This window comes from Callorhinus ursinus, unplaced genomic scaffold (assembly GCF_003265705.2).
Source record: "Callorhinus ursinus isolate GAN/ISIS: 27379988/994484 unplaced genomic scaffold, GSC_fseal_2.0 scaffold100, whole genome shotgun sequence".
NCBI lineage: Eukaryota > Metazoa > Chordata > Mammalia > Carnivora > Otariidae > Callorhinus > Callorhinus ursinus.
The window spans coordinates 847,628-869,866 of NW_027397162.1; the positions used below are offsets into that span (position 1 = coordinate 847,628).

Here is a 22,239-nt window from a genome sequence, read left to right on the forward strand (position 1 = left end):
ATGGCACAAGGATAAACAAATAAGGCAAAAGAACAGAATGTTATCCTGATATAGATTGTTATCTATACTGTCACTTGCTTTCTATAAAACATGACACTGAAGTGCATGTGCTGACAGAAAAGCTTATTTTTTTCCTTTCAATAAATGGTGCTTAGTCAACTGAATATTCATAAAGGGGAAAATTCATCCTGATCCCCATCCTACCCCATTTACAAAAATTAGTTCTAGATGGGTTTTAAAAATCTCAGAAATATAAAATAAAGCTCCTAGAAGACCACCTGGAAGAATATATTTAAGAACTTGTAGTAGAAAAAGATATTTCTTATACCATACAGAAAGAAATAAGCAGAAAGTTCCTTTTCCAAGGAAAAGACTGACATACTGAACTACATAAAAATGAGAAGTAGTGCTCATCAAGTAAAGTCATTTATTCATTTAAAAAATGCAGCAGAGGGCACCTGGGTAGCTGTTGGTTAAGCGACTGCCTTCGGCTCAGGTCATGATCCTGGAGTCCCGGGATTGAGTCCCGCATCGGGCTCCCTGCTCAGCAGGGAGTCTGCTTCTCCCTCTGACCCTCTTCCCTCTCGTGCTCTCTATTTCTCATTCTCTCTCTCTCAAATAAATAAATAAAATCTTTAAAAATAATAAAGATAAAAAATGCAGCAGAGTAGAGGAGAAGATATTTTCAACACATATCCAAAACACAGAATGAGTTTGCAAAAACTCTTTCAAATCAATGAAACAGAATATTGATTTCTAGAAAAATGATCAAAAGTTCTTGTCAAAAGCAGATATCTTATAATAAAACTACCATAACATGCTATGAAATACCTGCCAGAATGACTAAAATCAAATAGACTGTCAGCATGGATTGGAACACCTAGAGCTCTCAGTCACTACTGGTGAGTACTCACTGTGGAAATGTTTTGACTGGTAATTACTGAATCTGTACTTATGTATTCGGGAGGTGACTCATCAGTGTTACTCCAAGGCATTTATTCAAGAGAAAAATGTACTCATGTACCTCAAAGAAATATATGAGTGTTTATAACATCGTAATGCACAATATTCTCATTTTGTAAACAATCTAAGTGTCCAACATTAAGTGGAACAGATTATCATTAACTCATAGAGTCATATTTGATAGCAATGAAAGTGAATGAACTGCTTCCTGCAACACAGAATAACCATAAATCATAATGTTGAATGAAATAATGCAGAAACCAAAAAATACATTTTGTTGATTCCCATTTATGTTTCAAAGGCATACAGATATTATCAGTATTATTTAGGATGTTGGTTACTTTGGGAAACAAAAGTAGATACTGGGGTAGGTACATATAATGGAGGGCTCCATAGGAGAACCCCATCCCAGAATGAAATAGAATTCCTGGGATGTCGTACTCTCAGTTTCAGCTGGCAATATTCCATCCCTTGATCTTGGAGGTGGTTGTGCAGAAGTGTTTCTCTATAAAAATCCACCAAGCTATCTAATTGCACTTTTTCATTTTCTGTATGAGCATTCCACTTCAATAAATTGTTCAATTTTAAATAGCAAGTGGAGGGGCGCCTGGGTGGCTCAGTCGTTAAGCGTCTGCCTTTGGCTCAGGTCATGAACCCAGGGTCCTGGCATCGAGCCCCGCATCGGGCTCCCTGCTGGGCGGGAAGCCTGCTTCTCCCTCCCCCACTCCCGCTGCTTGTGTTCCTTCTCTCATTGTGTCTCTCTCTGTCAAATAAATAAATAAAATCTTTAAAAAAAATAATAAATAAATAGCAAGTGGAGTCTAAAATTGTGATTGGACATGTAATCAAATGAAGGCAATGATCTAGTACAAATATGTTCCCCCAGTTATTTTAAGAAAACAAACTATCAGGGCGCCTGGGTGGCTCAGTTGGTTAAGCGACTGCCTTCGGCTCAGGTCATGGTCCTGGAGTCCCGGGATCGAGTCCCGCATCGGGCTCCCTGCTCGGCGGGGAGTCTGCTTCTCCCTCTGACCCGCTCCCCCTCTCATGTGCTTTCTCTCTCTCTCATTCTCTCTCTCTCAAATAAATAAATAAAATCTTAAAAAAAAAAGAAAACAAACTATCAGAAAAAGTTGAGAATAAAGTGAATGAAATAGAAGAGACAGATGGGAATCCATACAAATGATCTCATCCTGTGTTGAAACCCCTCCTACATCAGACACAAGCATTTGTACAATGCACCCACCCCACCCACCACCCCCCAACTATGCCCACTGTGTCAGTCCAATGATACATTCCTTAGGAAACCTTCTCTTCACTGTTTTTTCTCCTATCAACAATTACCCTTCCTTGTGAAAAACATTTGTCCTTGCTTCACTGCTTTTATCAACGTTACAATTTTATGTTGATTCATTTCTAATCCCTGTTCTCTTCCACCCAAGTGGAGGATCCGGTAGAGATGAAATTGAGTTTGCATTGCTCAGTATTCATTTCTGACTGCACATCATGTTACCTGGGCAACTATAGGCACACCACTGGGACGTCGAATGAATAACAGATTTAATTTTACTTCTATATTATTGCTCTATTTTAGTGTCCTTCGCCCATTTTGTATATAGTTAACATTTCAAAGATTTGTATTTTTTTTTCTGTAAAGCAAATTTCAGGGGTGCCTGGGTGGCTCAGTTGGTTAAGCATCTGCCTTTGGCTTAGGTCACTATCCCGGAGTCTGGGATCGAGCCGAGCCCACCAGGGAGTCTGCGTCTCCCTCTTCCTCTGCCCCTCCCCGCCACTCATGCTCTCTCTCACAAATAAATAAATAAAATCTTTATTTAAAAAAGGAAATTTCCGGGCGCCTGGGTGGCTCAGTCATTAAGCGTCTGCCTTCGGCTCGGGTCATGATCCCGGGGTCCTGGGATCGAGCCCAGCATCGGGCTCCCTGCTCCGCGGGAGGCCTGCTTCTCCCTCTCCCGCTCCCCCTGCTTGTTGTGTTCCCTCTCTCGCTGTGTCTCTCTCTGTCAAATAAATAAATAAAATCTTTAAAAAAATAAATTAAAAAAATTAAAAAGGAAATTTCATGTCACAAAAATCAGAAAAATGTGAGTGGTAGGATTGATATGTGGGCATACAAAGACCTAATTAATTGCTGTTAGTCAATGTCATTTCATGCTTTGTGTCAAGCTCTGATCAGACTAGCCACCCTTATCCATCAGTTAATGAGGCAGCGAATTCTGGAAAAACTCAAGAAGAGAAAGTTGAACACATTCTTGCCTTTTCCTAATTCATTTATCACAAAGCTTCTGGTCAAACTTTCTAAAATCCTCAGCTGCTCAGGTCACACTCCACTTTACTCTCTCTAAGCCTCCCTCTTTTAGCCCGCAAGAAAAATACCAAGTCCTTCCTCGTCTCCGGAGGCCTTGCCAGGGCCATCTCAGCCCTGCAGCCCCACCTTAGCGGTTGTGGCTGGTTCTTTATATTCAGGTACATCAGCCTCCTTCCCTACCTCTCTTTCCTTTCTTCTGTAGAATCCATGCCCTCTTCTTCCTCTAGGCCTCCCCACAAGTTCTCTTTCTGGATTACTCCAGGCACACAGGGGCCACATGCTCACACTTGTAGACATGCACTCAGTCCCACACACAGAATGCTGTGGAGCATTTTTATGGCTAAGACCTTGGAATTAAAAACCTGACTGTCATGTTAAAAGTTTTCATCGGGGCGCCTGGGTGGCTCAGTTAGTTAAGCAGCTGCCTTCGGCTCAGGTCATGGTCCCAGGGTCCTGGGATTGAGCCCCACCTTGGGGGTCCCTGCTTGGCGGGGAGCCTGCTTCTCCCTCTCCTTCTGCCTGCTGCACTGCCTACTTGTGCTATCTCTCTCTCTGTCAAACGGATAAATGAAATCTTAAAAAAAAAAAAGTTCTCATCCCAGGGACCCCTGGGCAGCTCAGTCAGTTAAGCGTCTGCCTTCGGCTCAGGTCGTGATCCCAGGGTCCTGGTATTGGCCCCAGTCGGGCTCCCTGCTCAGCAGGGAATCTGCTTCTCCCTCTGCCCTTCCCTTGTTCATGTTCCCTGTCCCTCTCAAGCGCTCTCTCTCTCAAGTAAATAAATAAAATCTTAAAAAAAGAAAGTTCTCATCACAAGAAAAAAAATTGAAACTATGTAAGATGACGGATGTTAACCAGACTTATTGTGTCGATCATTGTGCAATATATACAAATATGGAATCATATGTTGCACACCTCTAACATAATGTTATACATCAATTATATCTCAAAACAAAGCCCAGGATGCCAGGGTTCTTAATCTGGAGTCTGGCATTTACGAGCTGTGTGACCACAGACATATTACCCATCAGGTCCTTGTCTATGTCATGGGGGGTCTGATCTCTGATGACACCTAGCACCCAGAGTTTTGATGGGAGCTAAAGGAGTTAATACATATGAAGCCTACTGGAGCATTTGCTGGTGCATGCTAAGCACTCAGTAAATCTGCTAAATACCTGATACCCCACTTTTAAATTTTAGCTCCTACCCACTCATTCCAATCTGCTGTGGGCCAACATGTTCACAAGATGTAATAAAAGTGAATTACTAGAAACATAAAATTCATGAGATAACAGAGCCATATAAAAAAGACTTTCACAAGGAGAAGTCTCCTACAATCAGGCCAGGTTTTACAGAGAAGTTGACACATTGAATAGATCATCCCCCACACTTGAGGGACCATCATAAGTTTGCACCTAGGAATTTTCTCTCCACAGCTATGCCTACACACACATGCATGCACACTCACACACACAAAATCAGACATTTTCCTTTCATACTGGAAACTCACCTCCGGAAGACTGAACTTCAAACTGGGCGATCCTGGGCTGAAAGCTGAGCTGCTATGTGACTCGCTTTCCACACTGGATTAATCTGACGGGCCTTCCTAAGACTCCTCCCTTTTTTAGGGTGGGGTCAATGATGCATTTACAGATGTGATTGGATAAAAATGCTCACTGATGAAATCCCTGATGGAATCTTCATCTGGCTCCAGCTCCACCTCTCTAATACGTTATTACATAACAACCTGGAGGGGCGCCTGGGTAGCTCAGTTGGTTAAGTGTCTGACATCGGCTCAGGTCATGATCTCAGGGTCCTGGGGTGGAGCCCCTGCCTGCCTCTGGCCTGTGCCTCACCCCCGGCCCAAGCTCAGACCCACATGCTCAGTCGGGAGTCTGCTTATCTCTCTGCTGTTCCCCCAGCTCCTGCTTTCTCTCTCAAATAAATAAATAAATAAATAATCTTTAAAAACCCCAAAACATCCCTGGGGCTGGGGCAATTGACCACAATCAAACACACTTTCTTTTTTTTAATTTTTAATTTAAATTCAATTAATTAACATATAATGTACTATTAGTTTCAGAGGTAGAGGTCAGTGATTCATCAGTCTTATAAAATACCCAGTGCTCATTATATCACGTGCCCTCCTTAACGTCCATCACCTAGTTTACCCTTCTCCCACCCCCAGCCCCTCCAGTAACCCTCAGTTTGTTTCTTATGATTAAGAGTCTCCTATGGGGTCAACTGGGTGGCTCAGTCGGTTAAGCGTCTGCCTTTGGCTCAGGTCATGATCTCAGGGTCCTGGATCAAGCCCTGCATTGGGCTCTCTGGTCAGAAGGGAACATTTTCCTTCTCCCATCCCCCCCTGCTTGTGTTCTCTCTCTCTCATATAAATAAAATCTTTTTAAAAAAAGTCTTTTATGGTTTGTCTCCCTCTCTGATTTTGTCTTGTTTTATTTTTTCCTCCCTTCCTCTATGATCCTCTGTTTTGTTTCTTAAATTCCACATATGAGTGAGATCATATGATAATTGTCTTTCTCTGATTGACTTATGTTGCTTAGCATAATACCCTCTAGTTCCATTCATGTCATTGCAAATGGCAAGATTTCATTTTTGTTGGTGGCTGAGCAGTATTCCATTGTCTGTGTGTGTGTGTGTGTGTGTGTGTGTGTGTGTGTGTGTGTGTGTGTGTATACATCTTCTTTATCCATTCATCTTTTGGTAGACATCTGGGCTCTTTCCATAGTTTGGCTATTGTGGACATTGCTGCTTATAAACATTGGGGAGCAGGTGTTCTTTCAGATCACTACATTTGTATCTCTGGGGTAAATCCCTAGCAGTGCAATTGCTGGGTCGTAGGGTAGCTCTAGTTTCAATTTTCTGAGGAAACTCCATACCGTTTTCCAGAGTGGTGTATCAGCTTGCATTCCCATCAATGGTGTAAGAGGGTTCCCCTTTCTCTGCATCCTCACCAACATCTGTCGTTTCCTGAGTCATTAATTTTAGCCATTCTGATCCGTGTGAGGTGGTATCTCATCAAGGTTTTGATTTGTATTTCCCTGATGCCGAGTAACATTGAGCATTTTTTCATATGTCCATTCACCATTTGTATGTCTTCTTTGGAGAAATGTCTGTTCATGTCTTCTGCCCATTTCTTGACTGATTTTTTGTTTTTGGGGTGTTGAGTTTGATAAGCTCTTTATAGATTTTGGATACTAGCCCTTCATCTGATAAGATATTTGCAAATATCTTCTCCCATTCTGTCGGTTGTTTTTTGGTTTTGTCAACTATTTCCTCTGCCGTGCAAAAGCTTTTTATCTTGACAAAGTCCCAATAGTTCATTTTTGCCTTTGTTTCCCTTGCCTTTGGAGACATGTCTAGCAAGAAGTTGCTGCGGCCGAGGTCACAGAGGTGCCTGCCAAAATCCTCTAGGATTTTGATGGATTCCTATCTCACATTTAGGTCTTTCATCCATTTTGAGTCTATTTTGGGGGTATGGTGTGAGGAAATGCTCCAGTTTCATTCTGCATGTGGCTGTCCAATTTTCCCAACACCATTTGTTGAAGAGACTGTCTTTTTTCCATTGGATGTTCTTCCCTGCTTTGTCGAAGAGTAGTTGACCCTAGAGTTGAGGGTCCATTTCTGGGTTCTCTATTCTGTTCCATTGATCTGTCTGTTTTTGTGCCAGTACCATACTGTCTTAATGATGACAGCTTTGTAATAGAGCTTGAAGTCCAGAATTGTGATGCCACCCGCTTTGCTTTTCTTTTTCAACATTCCTTTGGCTATCTGTGATCTTTTCTGGTTCCATACGAATTTTAGGATGATTTGTTCCATCTCTGTGGGGAAAGTTGATGGTATTTTGATAGGATTGCACTGAATGTATAGATTGCTCTAGGTAGCCTAGACATTTTAGCAATATTTGTTCTTCCAGTCCATGAGCATGGAACGTTTTTCCATTTCTTTGTGTCTTCCTCGGTTTCTTTCATGAGTGTTCTATAGTTTTCTGGGTACAGATCCTTTGCTTCTTTGGTTAGATTCATTCCTAGGTATCTTATGGTTTTGGGTGCAATTGTAAATGGGATTGACTCCTTAATTTCTCTTTCTTCTGTCTCATTGTTAGTGTATAGAAATACAACTGATTTCTGTGCATTGATTTTATAGCCTGCCACTTTGCTGGATTCCTGCATGAGTTCTAGCAAATTTGGGGCTGAGTCTTTTGGGTTTTCCACATAGAGTATCATGTCATCTGCAGAGTGAGAGTTTGACTTCTTCTTTGCCTATTTGGATGCCTTTTATTTCATTTTGTTGTCTGATTGCTGAGGCTAGGACTTCTAGGACTATGTTGAATAGTACTGGTGATAGTGGACATCCCTGCCGTGTTCCTGACCTTAGGAACCTCAGGAAAAACTGAGAGCTTTTCCCCATTGAGAATGATATTCTCTGCAGGCTTTTCGCATATGGTTTTAATGATATTGAGGTATGTTCCCTCTATCCCTACACTGTGAAGAGTTTTAATCAAGAAAGGGTGCTTGCTGTACTTTGTCAAATGCTTTTTTTGTATCTATTGAGAGGATCATATGGTTCTCATCCTTTCTTTTATTAATGTAGTGTATCACATTGATTGATTTGCAGATGTTGAACCACCCTTGCACCCAGGAATAAATCCCACTTGGTCGTGGTGAATAACCCTTTTAATGTACTGTTGGATCCTATTGGCTAGTATTTTGGTGAGAATTTTTGCATCCATGTTCATCAGGGATATTGGTCTGTAATTCTCCTTTTTGGTGAAGTCTTTGTTTGGTTTAGGGATCAAGGTAATGCCCTCTTGTTTCTTTTTTTAACAGTTCCCTCTGACACACTTACCCACTTCTCCCTCCAACCTCCCAACCCAAGAGAATGAACAGTTCTAAATTCGTGAGGATCCACCGGACACATTTCCCCCTCAGTTACAAACATTCAGTAAAATATCCATTGACTCACCTTTACCTAACCTGTTTATTGAATTAATTCATTGGTTCCATTTGTTTTAAAAAAAACTTACTAGTCAATATGCATGGTATGTAGAAGGATATGTGGGATATGTTCTGCCACATTTGCAATTCTGTCCCTATGGTTATTTATCAAAAGAGAGAGTCTCTTTCTTTATTTTGGTTATTTATTATGTATAATATACTGAAAATAACTGAAATACAAGAGCAAGAAACCCCCAGTGCTTTGTTTCAAATATTTCTAAATTTAATATCCTGGAAAAACAGTTCCTTAAAATGTTACTGAGTTTTAAAAGGACAATAACACAAGATTATGTAATTGTAGCATATACATACTTATGTATTCCATTCTCTGACTGTTTTCAAACGTCTTTAAAATTTCTGGCCACTTTTAGTACTGCAAATTGTAGGTTATAAATGGTGAATTATTGTTTCTTTTTTTAGACAAGAATGTTTATGCACAATTTCTTTCAGAGGAAATTAACCTTTAATAAAATTTCAGTAGGGCAACCCTTCTAGGTCCCCTCCCTCTTTGGGAGCTTTGTACTATTACTCAACAAACTTCGCTTTGCTCCCCCACCGCCCCAAAAACGAATTTCAGTAAATGAATATATGTTGTATTTGAAACATACAATGTTATTGTAAATCTAATTAGTGTTTTGATCATTTCTGAGAAATTTTACATGTGTTTATCATTATTTTTCCTCTAATAATTACCATTCACATACATTGCCTGTCTTATTTGTTCTTTAACCAATGTGATTAGTGACAGCATTGAGATTGGCACAGTCCATTACATACTCACACATAAATTTTTTTACATTTTTATTTTTAATTTTTTTGTTATATTGTGTTATATTCCACCTTTAAGTAAATTTTTATGGATTTGAGTATGCCAAGTAAAATTTAGCCTTCCTAGTCACACTTAATGATGAATTATCCAGTCCAAGGTTGTAAAAATCTACTCTACTATATTTATATTAGAGACTTGCCTTTCTTCATGTTTGAACTCTTATTTACTACCTCTAAGATGAGAGCTAAAAATGTTTTTTAAAGATTTATTTATTTGAGGGGCGCCTGGGTGGCTCAGTTATTAAGTGTCTGCCTTCGGCTCTGGTCATGATCCCAGGGTCCTGGGATTGAGCCCTGCGTCAGGCTCCCTGCTCCTTGGGAAGCCTGCTTCTCCCTCTCCCACTCCTCCTGCTTGTATTCCTCTCTCACTGTGTGTCTCTCTGTCAAATAAATAAATAAAATCTTTTAAAAAAGATTTATTTATTTGAGAGAGAGAGAGCGTGAATGGGAGGGGCAGGGAGAGAGGGAGAGAGATTCTCAAGCTGACTCTGCACTGAGTATGGAGCCTGACAAGGGGCTTGATCTCACTACCTGGAGCCAAAACGAAGAGTCAGACGCTTTACCAACTGTGCCACCCAGTGCCCCTAAAAATGTTTTTACTTTATATTAAGTTCTAAGATGGGAGCTGAAATTTCCCCTTAATGTTTTCAGTGAAATCTCCAAATATTTTAATACCCTTATTTAAAAAAATCATTTCCCAACTAATTAACAACTGACTTTTATCATATATCAATTCCTAGAAATTATCTGACATCTACTCCTAAACATGGCTTGTTCTTGGGCTCCCTAATAACCTGTGGTTAATAGAGTTTACAATCAGGGGGCAAGTTTTCTTCATTGTACTTAGTTTTATTTTTTGAAATTTTTGTATTTCTGCAATTAGCAGATGACCTTTAGAAATTTTAGCATTTTTATTAGAATTTCATTAAATATAATACTTATATTTTCAAATCACATCACTTACCATGAAAGACTGCAGTTTGTTTCTGCTATTATTGAAAATAGACCTAATCTAAGGTCATATTGCCCTGAATTTGTCCCATTTCATCTGGTCTTGGAAGCTAAGCAGGGCCCATCCTGTTTTAGGACCATCCTGGTAGGACTTGAATGGGAAACCCCCTGGTAATACTGAGTATTGTAAGCTTTTGGGGAAAAGGGTGAAAAGAAGGAAAAGGGGTGGGGAAGAAAAAAAAAGAAAAATAGAAAAATAAATTAAAAGACAAAAGAAAAAAAGGAGAAAAAATAAAATAAAACATATCTAATCTAAATAGAGTTTTAAAATTTGTTTCCACATCTTCTCCCTATTTCTTAGTTGTATTGAAATTCTACCTCATGGTCTAACAGATATCTAAAATGAAATATATCTATTTTTAAGTCCTGATAGTTCTTCCAAATCTCCTCTACACACAGTCTTAAAATCTCAGCCCATAGCAAATCCATCCTTCTGGCTGTTTGGGACAAAATTTTTTTAAAAAGATTTTATTTATTTATTTGACAGAGAGAGACACAGCTAGAGAGGGAACACAAGCAGGGGGAGTGGGAGAGGGAGAAGCAGACTTCCCGTGGAGCAGGGAGCCCAACGCGGGGCTCGATCCCAGGACCCTGGGATCATGACCTGAGCCAAAGGCAGATGCTTAATGACTGAGCCACCCGGGCGCCCCTGGGACAACATTTTTGAGTTATCCCATCTCCTTTTGTATTGTGACCCAAAGAGGCTGCTCTTTGAGAGTAAGCAGGGAAGGGGAGTAAGGAGAAAGAAACCAATTTCTATCCTTTTGTAGGACCTGGGTTGGATTCTGCTGAGGCGTTGTCACCTCTCATGACTCTCTCTGACCACAAGCTCCTATGGCAACAGTGGCACTGATAGATAAGCACAGATGAGTGGATGGTTTCCCAGGCCCTCTTCAACTAGACCTCCACCTCCACCCACATGTATGTAGTGCTTCAGTATAGAGGGTTTTTCCTGGACACTTCATCTTTTTCCCTCCCTGATGTTGAGTCTGGGGGCCCTGGAGGGTCACTCCCAACCTAAAGTACTGAATCCAGGCCAGAGATTATATGGGGAGGTTCCCACTTCAGGAATCCAATGGGATACAGTGTGGAAGTATGAAGTGTAGGTTCTCAGAATCCCACTAACCTTGTGTCATCTGCATGGAGGGACCTGCAGAGAAAAGCAGAGCTGCAGAGACCAGAGACCTCAATGTGCATTCCACCTGGGCCCTTCTCCAAGGCTGTGACCTGAAGCAAGTCTCCTTACTGCCCTTGCTGTCTATTTTCTTAAGTATAGAATGGGAATATTAACAATCTCCCTTCCTGGGTGTCATACTGGAAACTAGGGGAGTTCTCGGGCCCTGAGACCTCAATCACCACCTGGTGCCAGGTTATTGATTTTCCCACTAGAATGAATTCAAGAATGAGTCAGAGTAAAGTATAACTGAAAAAGCTCTATTGCAATGTGAAAGTACACACTCCAATTGATATTGAGTGCATATGCACTCAGGAGGATCTGACTCTTGCCAGGTGCATATGGGGCTCTGATTCTTTTTTTTTAAGATTTTTATTTATTTATTCATGAGAGACAGAGAGAGAGAGAGAGAGCAAAGCAGAGGGAGAAGCAGGCTCCCAAGGAGCAGGGAGCCCGATGCGGGACTCGATCCCAGGACCCTGGGATCATGACCTGAGCCGAAGGCAGATGCTTAACCATCTGAGCCACCCAGGCGCCCTGGGGCTCTGATTCTTAAGGGTGGTTATAATTTGGGTGTGGACTATTCAAGTGGGGTTCTGGGAATAGGCATGGATTTCCAAGAACTCTACATATCATTACCCGTGTTCTATGCTAGCTACTATACACAGGTGCAGTCTGATTTCAGGCTAACTGGGTATTTGTGCACTGAGTGCCAAGGGCTGGAGCAACAACTTCGCTTAGTCATGAACAGTTAGATTTGAAATTACACAAAACAAATATATAACAATCTATTTTCCTGTTTAAGGTAATTACTTAATTTTGGAAAGTGAGTCCATTAAATTGTTCGGCTATGATAATTGCAGAAGTGATGTGTCCTTTTGGATGTAAGTGGTCAAGAGGCCCTGTGTTCTCTTGTAGTGCTAATCACTGTCAAGATTTAAGCATTTTATTCATTTGTTGTCCCCATGGCTCCCTCCCTCACTTCATTCTAGACTCACTCCAGTATTCCCTTCTCTTAGAGCCCTTCTGGGGTTGCCCTGTTTAAAGTTGCCCTAAATTCTAGTGTCTTCCCTCTGCTTTGTTTTTGCTTTTTTTCAGGATCCCTAGGGGTATCTGCCATTCTCTTCATCATTTATTTGGTCCTTTGTGAAGATCTGATTCCATCAGTGAAACTAGATGTCCTTCATAACTCCACATTATCACTCAACACAGAATTATTTTGAACTAAAGGCAGTTAAGAAGCAGCAAAAACAAGAAAAACACTCTACTCTCCGCCTATTTGCCTAAAAGCTGGACAGAAATTTACTAGGACTAAAGTCAATCACCAAAGACAAACTTAGACCCTATCAGCCTGGCGACAGCACCATAGCAATTTACATAACACAATTTACTAACTATCCTTTATCTAACATTAGTTTCCCATGTTTGCCTTCCCACAATATGCCGCTCCTAGAGACTTGGGTACTTTTCCCTTGTCTTGCTACTTCCCTAATATTGTACTGTTCCGTTGCTGAAGATGATATAGAAGACTGAATACAAACCCCTGTCTTTGAGTTATTCAACCCAGACTCTCTGTCGTGTACATATGAGATATACATGCTAATAAATTTACGTTTTTCTCTTGTTAATATCTTTTGTTATAAAAGCCTGAGGAGAGAACTTAGGATGGGTAGCGGAAAACATTTTCCTCCCTTATATTTCTACACACAAAAGTAATGAGTTGTGGACATGATTCCCCTGCAGTATGCCTGTGGCCCTTCTAAGAAGGCACAAAGACCCCAGCCCTCCGCCTTGAAATCTCTACAATTTCCAGCGCCCCTCATGGTGCCCAAGACCTCTTCTCCCCCACGTGACACTAAGGACATCCCTTGCAGGAGGCCCCTGCAGTAATTACCCAGAAAATGCTGCTCTGAAGACCGCTGAGTTGCTCCAATGAAAGCCCAGGAGAGGAGCATTTCCCTGCCTGGGAATGATGTTAGCGCCCGACATCCCCCATTCTCCTCCAGGTTTTCTCCATGGGATCAGAGGCTCCGAAAGGCTGAGTAAGGATCGAGGTGATTGACTGCAGGCCGGGATAGGGAACTCCAGGCCCAGGTTCCCCCTCCTCTACCACTCTGCTCCATCCATGGACTCGGAAGGCTGGTGAGGTAACAAGTGCAGTACAACCGCAGCAGAGCCACTGGTACCTGAAATCTGATTTGATGCTTGGTAATAATGTTGAAGCAAGGAACAGGGAGGGAGGACTTCATAGTAGGACTCAAGGCTGCCTCTGTCAGTGGGGAAATCAGAGTCTAGGATACTACTTGATCCTGTTTTAATCTGGCAAGCATTTTCTGGGCAACGTATGCTGAGTAACAGAGAGGCCGAGGAGATGACCATGATGTAGGACAGGAAGGGGCTGTGGCTGTGGGAGTGCAGTTGTGAGAGGTGTGGCAGAAAGAGTGATGTGCACATGGAGAGGGAGTGTGAACTTATGACCCAGGGCCCTCATAGCCACCCCATGGATGGTGGTGTCTGGGAAAGGCGATCTGGGGAACCCTAGAAGCATTGCCTGGAAAGAGGGGGTGTTGTGGCCATGCATGGGAGGTCCAGAGCTTAAGTGCCCTCTGCCTACCTGCCTATTGTTGAGGGGTGACACAGTCATCAATGGGACCAAGATGAGACACTAACTGACACTAATTATTAGCTTCCACTAGACATGGACACATCAGTGTCTGAAAGACTCTAGGGAATGATGTGTTTATTTGGTTTGTAGCCTTTGGGAGCATCCAGAACATTATTCTTAGCCTCCGGGAGTATGCTGAGCTTCGCTGGGTCTGAAATTTCTCCAAACACTTGGGTGATCAGCTGCAGAGAGCACTGCGCAAAAATATGATTACATTACCTCAAAGAGGAAGCGAATCTCACTGAATCGGTCTTTTCCCTACCCCATTCCCACGGGACCTTGGACCTTCCCGGCAGGCAGTCCCTAACTCCGGGCCTTGGAACTGTGGGGACTACGTTACCCAGAATGCCGAGTCGAGCGGCAGCATCGCTCTCCAATGAGAGCTTCAAAAGAGGTTCTTCCGCCTGGGGCCGGCCCGCGCAGGCGGGACTTCCGGCTGCCTCCTCAAAGCCGCCGGGATAGCGGCTCTTGCTGTTGCTTACCAAGTAAAAGGATTCTGCAACCATACTGACTTGACACGACCTAGAAGGGGCGAGAGGAGAGCTGACCCGCTCCACGGTGGCGGGTCTGGGATTCGGTGACGCTGCCTGGGCTGCCCCGGGCCGAAGCCGGGAAAGACACCACCGGCCGGGTGTCCGCTCCGCCCACCGAGTCCGATGGCGGCGGCCGCGCCCAGGGCCCGGGCTCAGGTAAGCGCTCGTCCCCCGGGCCCTCCCCGCCGTCCCCCCACCCAGACCCCGAAGGCCGAGCGCGGGGCGCCGGCTCGCGGCCCTGCGGCCCAGGCCCCGGAGTGCGGGCCCCGGAGTGCGAGCGCCGGCGCGCTGGCGCGCGGGAGCGGGCTCCAGCTGCGGGGCACGTCCTGAGGGACGATCCTGAGCCCTGAGGCACGGAGCTTGAACGGCCAGCCAGCCGAGTCACAGTCTTCAGGGCCGGGCGAGGACCCGGGAGCTTTGAGTCCGTGGAAGCCGCCGTGGTCTTGTGGGCCCAAGGCTGGGCCGGACTCGCCCCATTTCCCGCCGCTGCAGAAGCGCTTACGGCACCACCACGAACGAGTGGGGGGTGGCCCGGTCCCGCACTGGCCCCGACCTGACCCCCACCCGCTTGTCTTCTGCGTTGTTGTGTCCTGGGACTCTTAAGTGCCATTTCCCAAGTGTTGGGTCTGGAGACCGAGGAGAAACCCCAAGCCCGAGCCAAGCGTTCCCTGAAGCGGTTTCCGTTTCTGGCAACCGGTGTGTGCACGGTTATTCCGGGAACCCGTAGCAGGGTGTGCACGTGCCTGAGTCAACACTCAGCTGGCACCGTTCGGGAAACCACCGTTCTCTTTTCTTGCGGCTGGGAGCGAAGAGCAGAGAGACGGCAGTGAGGACTGGAATGGCTGCCTGAGAAGTCGGGTGTGTCTTCTGGTGGTAATGGCAGGCTTGGGTATGAGCAGCTACGTGATGTTACCAGGGTCCCGACGGGATCCACCCTGCTGTGGCGTGAAGTAGAGATACGGGCTGAGGGAGGAGGCGGGAAGACCAGGGTGGAGGCCGCCGTCATAGCCGAGGTGAGGGTTCTTGGACCAGAGTGCTGGCTTGGATGTCACTGGATTCTGGATATGTGTTCTAGAAAAGTGACCACTGACTTTCTAATGTGGGCTGAGACACGGTGAAAGGGAGGATTCGGGGCTATCTCTAGGGTTTTAGTCCTCAGCAGCTGTAGGAATGGAAGCTCCATCGACTGAGACGAGGAGGTCGGTAGTGTGAGTGATGTTGCTGGGAGATGTTCCGGAGAGCACCGACTGGATGCATTAAGTGAGCCGCCGAACACGCAAGTCTGGAAATGTGGGGAGGGGTTCAGAAGGGAGACATCCAAACACATCATGGCTACTGTGTGGGCCCAGCTGAGTGAGCTGTAGGTCACAGGTGTGAGGAGCAGTCTCTGGTTATGGGGGTAAAGCTGGTCATGGGGCCAGAAAGTGGTGGGAGGAAGGGGGACCGGGACCGGATGCGTAGGTGATGGTGTGCCTTCAGAGATGAGGGATGTGGGTGGCCACAGAGGGCGAGCGCGTCGGGGGCAGGATACTCGGGCAGGTGGCCAAGGTTTCCAGCGGAAGAGTAGACGTGAGAGGGACCCAGAAGTTCGGGAGTACTTAAGGCAAGGTGATGACACTCAGGCCCGTGATGGGGTGCTCCTGCACTCTGAACTGCACCAGGGTTTTGTGAAGACTTTCATCCTGGAGGAGTAAGGTCACGTGTGCCGTGCTGATGTGATCACCTGTGAGAGACACTGAGCCTGGGCTAGGCCACCAAGGAGCCTTGCTTTGAATGAGGGTCGGGGGACAGAGGAAGACCGTGATTGCCGAGGGGACCAGGGCAGCACAGGTGCGGGAGAACCTTGTCTGGTGAGAGGCGGGGGAACTCACGGCCCGAGTGTGAGATCCCCTCCCACTCTTCTGCTGTTGGGAAGGTCTCCTGCTCAAACTGCCTTTTCATCACAGGTGCATTTCCTGCTTTTCCCTTTGTACGGGTCTCAGCGCCCTACCAGCCCATGGACTTACACATCCTCTTACAGGAACCGGGAGGCACCTCACCCTCTCGATCCTGTGAAGCGTGCATCCTACAGCTCCTGGTTGTCACTTTTTTCCAGAGTGCCACCCCCGTGTGGGCCTGTGTGGGCTGTGGTGTCCCCTCCCAGGCTGTGAATATCTGTGATTACTGAAGTGCCATCCATCTCATCTGTCCAGTGTTAGGTGTTCTGTGTTTGGCCATCCCCATAACCCTAAGATGGGACTCCCGCCCTCCCCAGTGGGGTGAAGCGGAGGTGGTTAAAATACCAGTAACACGTGGGGAGGCCAGGGAGATTTCTGTGGTGTGGGGCAGTGAGGTGTGGTGACCATAGGCATGTGGCTGTGGGATCCAGTCTCAAGAACGATGTGTCCTTGGAGAGGGAGTATGCCTGATTGACGCCAGGGCCCTGGTTTTCAGCAGAATAACCTGGATGGCCAGGAAGATCCCTCTATGCCAGGGCCACAACTTCGATATATATATGCTTGTCCACCTGCCTCCTCTTGTGTCAGCGGGACCCTGCGATCGGTGGGCCACGAGGAGACATGGTGGTGCCATGGCACCCAGGCACGGGGGCCTGGTTTCTCCTCTCGGTTGGGGAGATCAGGGGGAGGATGGGCATAGGGTAGATGTGGGTGGGAAAAGGGGTATGGGTTCTTGGGAGAGGGGCTTTTTGTGGTTTCATCTGTCCCCATCCTGCCAGGGCAGGGTGACCTTTGAAGACGTGGCCGTGTACTTCTCCTGGGAGGAATGGGGTCTCCTTGATGAGGCTCAGAGATGTCTGTACCAGGATGTGATGCTGGAGAACTTGGCACTTATAACCTCCTTGGGTAAGACCCTCCACCCCCACCCCCTGTGCCCTGAGCTAGTCTCTGCCCTTCCCTTTGTCCCCAGGAGCAGTCTGTCTTTACACAGGGACCGTGAGCACTGCTTCCTTCCCCAGTTCGCGGGGTAGGTGCTGTGGTTGGTAAGGCTGAGGTCAGTGCACTGCCCTCCTTCCTTGAGCGGCCCCGACACCAGCTTTCCTGCTGACTTGCAGGGAAGGAATCAGGGTCAGGAGTCTTGCAGTGAACCTAATGGATAGCCCCTTACCTGCCCTCTCCCTGACCGGGTGACTTTGTCTCGATGCAAGATATCTGCATGCTCCACGTCTGCTTCCTTTCTCTCCTGAGGCTTCCTTGTGCCTCCCTGCGCCAGGACTTGCTGTCTGTGACAAAGTTACTACATCCGTGGACCATGGGCTGTTCTCATGAGACCCTCTTCCAGACCTCTCCGGGAACTGTTTAGTTCTCTTTGCCATGGGCTGTCATGTGCTGAGTCGTTCTGGGATACCGATGGCTAGTCATCTGTCCTCTGTTTTCCTTAGCACTTGTATCGTGAAGTTGCCATGCACTTGCTGATTGTGGGAGTGGGGTTGGATTGGAGAGCCCAGGGTGGTTCACAGTAGGTACACCGACCCACACACAACACGACGGCTCAGAGGAAGCCAGGCCCTGCAAAGTGGTACCTGGAGGAAGACGGTGTCCGTGCTGTGTTCAGATCAGACCGGAAGCTGTTCTGTTTGACTGGTATTATGATGCCAGGGGCCACATTTCATTTCTGTCTTCTCTTCCCCTTTCTTGGCACTCTGCCGATTTGCCAACTCTGTTACTTGTCGCTTCTGCTCTTACTTCTGGCCTGGGGTTAACCTCACGTTTCTGGGATCCACATCTCCCTCGTTTTTCTCACCACTCCACCTGCAGTGCTTTGCACATTGGCCGCTGTATAGTACGTCATGAGGTGTGCCCGTGTTCTTTTTCTTTTTTTTTTAAAGATTTTATTTATTTGACAGAGAAAGACAGTGAGAGAAGGAACACAAGCAGGGGGAGTGGGAGAGGGAGAAGCAGGCTTCCCTCTGAGCAGGGAGCCCGATGCGGGGCTCGATCCCAGGACCCTGGGATCATGACCTGAGCCGAAGGCAGACGCTTAACGTCTGGGCCACCCAGGCGGCCCAAGTGTGCCCGTGTTCTTAAAGCAGCCCTGAACACCACCTGCCAGGTTACAGTCCTATTTCCTTGGGTCTTGTCACACCTGTCTGCGCGGGAAAAGGTGTGTCCGTAGGAGATAAGTTCCTTTGGAAAGTTGTTTGCGGAGGAATGAATTGCAGACCATTTCTCTTCTCCGTGTCACACCACGTGCTTGCGTCCTTCCCCTCATGAGGCCTCTCCCATTCTGTGCTCCTTGTAGCCTGCTACTGCTAAGCAGCCCCATCCTCCACCTGAGCCATCTCCCTGGTCCTGCAAACACTCCCAAGCACTGGTTCCTGGGGTTCTTAGACACACATCTGTAGCGCATAGAGTAGCTGCCTCCTCCCACCAGAGGCAGCATGCACTTCACCAGCGTTTCTTGCTTTCAGGTTGTAGGCATGGTGCGGAGGATGAGGAGGCACCTGAGCGGAAGGTTTCCGTACAAGGCGTGTCCCAGGTCAGGACTTTCAAGGCAGTTGTGTCTCCCCAGAAGGCCCATTCTCGTGAGGTGTGTGGCCAGGACTTGAGAGACATTTTGCTCTCCACCGAGCACCAGGCAACACTTTGTGGACAGAATCTCTACAAGATTGAGGCATGTGAGAAACAGTTGTGTTTTGAAGCAAACCTTCAGCACCAGAAGGAGCACATTGGAGAGAAATGCTTCAGAGGCAACATGGCCAGAGCTTCTTTTGTGAAGGACTACAAATTGTGTGTGTCAGGGAAACCCTTTTCCTGTGGGGTGGTTGAGAGGGACATCTTGGCCACCTCGAGATTCTTCCAGCAGCAGGCCACACACAGCAGGGAGAAGTCATACAGGACGACGGAGTATGGGGCATCCTCTCGTGGAAGGAAAGCGCAACGCAACTGGGAAGGCGCAAAGGACTTCACTTGCAAACACACACTTGTTCACCACCAGAGAGACCTCGCTAGAGAGAGATGCTTCATGTGCAGTGAATGTGGGAAATCTTTTAGCAAAAGCTACAGCCTCAATGACCACTGGAGAGTGCACACTGGGGAAAAGCCTTATGAGTGTGGGGAATGTGGGAAGTCCTTCAGGCAGAGCTCTAGCCTCATTCAGCACCGGAGAGTTCACACTGGAGCAAGGCCTCACGAGTGTGACGAATGTGGCAAATTGTTTAGTAACAAGTCTAACCTCATTAAACATCGGAGAATTCACACTGGGGAACGGCCGTATGAGTGTAGTGAATGTGGGAAGTCCTTCAGCGAAAGCTCTGCGCTCCTCCAACACCGCAGTGTTCACACTGGAGAAAGGCCTTATGAGTGCAGTGAATGTGGGAAATTCTTTACCTACCACTCCAGTCTCATAAAACACCAGAGAGTTCACTCGGGATCGAGGCCCTATGAGTGCAGTGAATGTGGAAAATCCTTTACTCAAAACTCCAGCCTCATCGAACACCGTAGAGTTCATAGTGGAGAAAGGCCTTACAAGTGCAGCGAATGTGAGAAATCTTTTAGCCAAAGCTCCGCGCTGCTTCAACATCGGAGAGTTCACACTGGAGAAAGGCCTTATGAGTGCAGCGAATGTGGGAAATTCTTTACTTACAGTTCCAGTCTCCTCAAACACCAGAGAGTACATACTGGATCAAGGCCTTATGAGTGCAGTGAATGTGGGAAATCCTTTACTCAAAACTCCAGTCTCATTAAACACAGGAGAATTCACACTGGAGAAAGACCTTACGAGTGCAGCGAATGTGGGAAATCCTTTAGCCACAGTTCTAGTCTCATTAAGCACCGAAAAGTGCACACTGGAGAAAGGGTTTAGGAGGACAGTGACTTTGGGAAACGTTCGCCTCTGTCTTCCATTTCAGTGCCCATTCAAATACTCACACTGAAAACGGCTTTATGAGTGTTGGAACGTGGGATATTCTTTACCTATGAGTCCAAGCTCCTAAACCACCACAGTGTCTCCTTAGATGAAGGCCTGTGAATGTGAAGAATGTGGGAGATGGCTAACCAAAGGCTAGCCTCATTGCTCTCCAGAGAACTCACGGTAGTGAAAGGCCTTACAGATGCAGTGAATATGAGAAAGCCTTCATCTGAAGGACTTTACCTCATAGGACTTCACAAATTTCAAAGGGGAGAACTACCTTAAATGTGCAGGTATTTAATTGATGAATGTGACAACACGGGAGGAGATCCCTTATGAAGGTGCCATCTGCCTGTGTTGAAGCTCATACAGTCAGACATCTACATAAATCCCGGGTATGTGGCAGCTGCATTGCAGTCTTTGAACCTGCCCAGGGGCCGTGCCCCAGTGTCAGGGCAATTGCTGGATGACTAATGAATAGCCTGAGCGCTTACTCCTTCCCCGTTTTTCCTCTCTGAGGAGAGGGCATGCATCTCCCCCAGTTTTGTCCTGCGGGACTGTCGGTGATTTGAAAAGGTGGACGACATTTTTCAGGATTGTTACTGTCCTCATGAGACTCTGTGATGGCATTTCCCAGCCTCCAAATCACCAACCCAGGAACATTCTGCCTCCCGTTGCTCTTGCTGTATGACAATAAAGATCTTATTGTTTAAGCCACCATTAATCATAGGGATTCTGTGTGTGTTGAAATTAACTGTGTTTGTGAGCGTGAAGGGGTGAACAGAGTTGTGTGCCTCAGAAGGGACCGTATGATGGCAGAAGATAACTCTCCAGTTTGGGCCTACTTTGCATGGCTGCTCAAAGCCTTTAAGGAAAGACTGTAGGGCTCTGTGGTCCTAATTTATACTTGGATGCCAGGATATTTTGTGGGGTCAGAGTTTCGACCCGAAGAGGGGGCAGTCGTTGGTGGTTGTTTTGACAACCTTCAGTGCTTCTGAGCGGCATGGTCTTGTTCTCTTGTTCACAAGGGACACTGATGGCATGGTGCTCGGTGCTGGTGAAGGAAATCTCTTCCCCAGACCCAGCAGCGGAGCCAGGGGCCTTGATGTCCTGAATTCTGTAGAGTAACATCACTGGTTTTAAGATTCTAAGGGCCAGGGGAATGATTGCTGGTACAGAAACCCTGAATATATTAAGAGAGAGTGCGGGAGACCAGTGAACGAGTTGAATGTGCCTCTTTGAAAAGGGCATGCACAGTGTTTAGGCACTAGGACTGTGAAGATGAGCAGGTAGAGAGATTCTCAGGACCTGCACAAGGATGTATCTTGTGCAGCTGAGGGCCTGTCAGAAAACAATAATCTAAAGGTTTTGTGGATTCCTTGTTCCCTCTGGGCTGTTCACCAAAGGCCATGGTTTTGCATGGCAGCAAAGGAAGGACGGAAACAGGAGAGAACGCTTAGTGCAGCCAAGAGGCCTTCTCTGACTCAGCTGGTAACCCTGTTGAATGAACTCGGAATACCTTCATTGCTCACCTGTTTTTGCAAATGCCTTTTGATGAGGAGAAAGATGGTGGAATCAGTATGGTGGCCAAACTTAATCTTCTGAAGCATAGGGAATCCAGACTTAAATTTTAACCATATTTTTTTAAGTTTCAGTAAGGTACAAATGACATGCAATGTCCATCATTAAATTGTGCAATTTGACATTTTGACTTTCACATAAACCCATGAAGCCATCAATCATGATAATAAACCTTTTCATCACCCCCACATTTACTTTTTGTCCTTTAATAATCTCTCCTCGGGGCATCCATTGCCTTTCCATTATAGTAGATGAGTTTGCATTTTCTAGAATTTATAGGATTGGAGTCTTAAAAGTGTTTC

At 46.0% G+C, this 22,239-nt stretch overlaps 1 protein-coding gene across 5 annotated transcripts; it reads left to right on the forward strand.

The window, feature by feature from the left end:
- Positions 1-14,384: 14,384 nt before the first annotated feature.
- Positions 14,385-21,073, forward strand: LOC112806584 (uncharacterized). Of its 5 annotated transcripts, none has more exons than XM_025848915.2 (3): positions 14,385-14,665; positions 17,226-17,352; positions 18,918-21,073. In XM_025848915.2, the coding sequence occupies exons 1-3, from the start codon at positions 14,633-14,635 to the stop codon at positions 20,309-20,311; spliced, it is 1,554 nt and encodes a 517-aa protein (XP_025704700.1). In that variant the 5' UTR covers positions 14,385-14,632; the 3' UTR covers positions 20,312-21,073. The 5 variants fall into 5 exon arrangements, with proteins under 5 accessions (XP_025704700.1, XP_025704701.1, XP_073745098.1 ...); XM_025848916.2 differs by having other exon boundaries at positions 17,231-17,352; XM_073888997.1 differs by lacking the exon at positions 14,385-14,665 and adding an exon at positions 16,605-16,778.
- Positions 21,074-22,239: the final 1,166 nt, after the last annotated feature.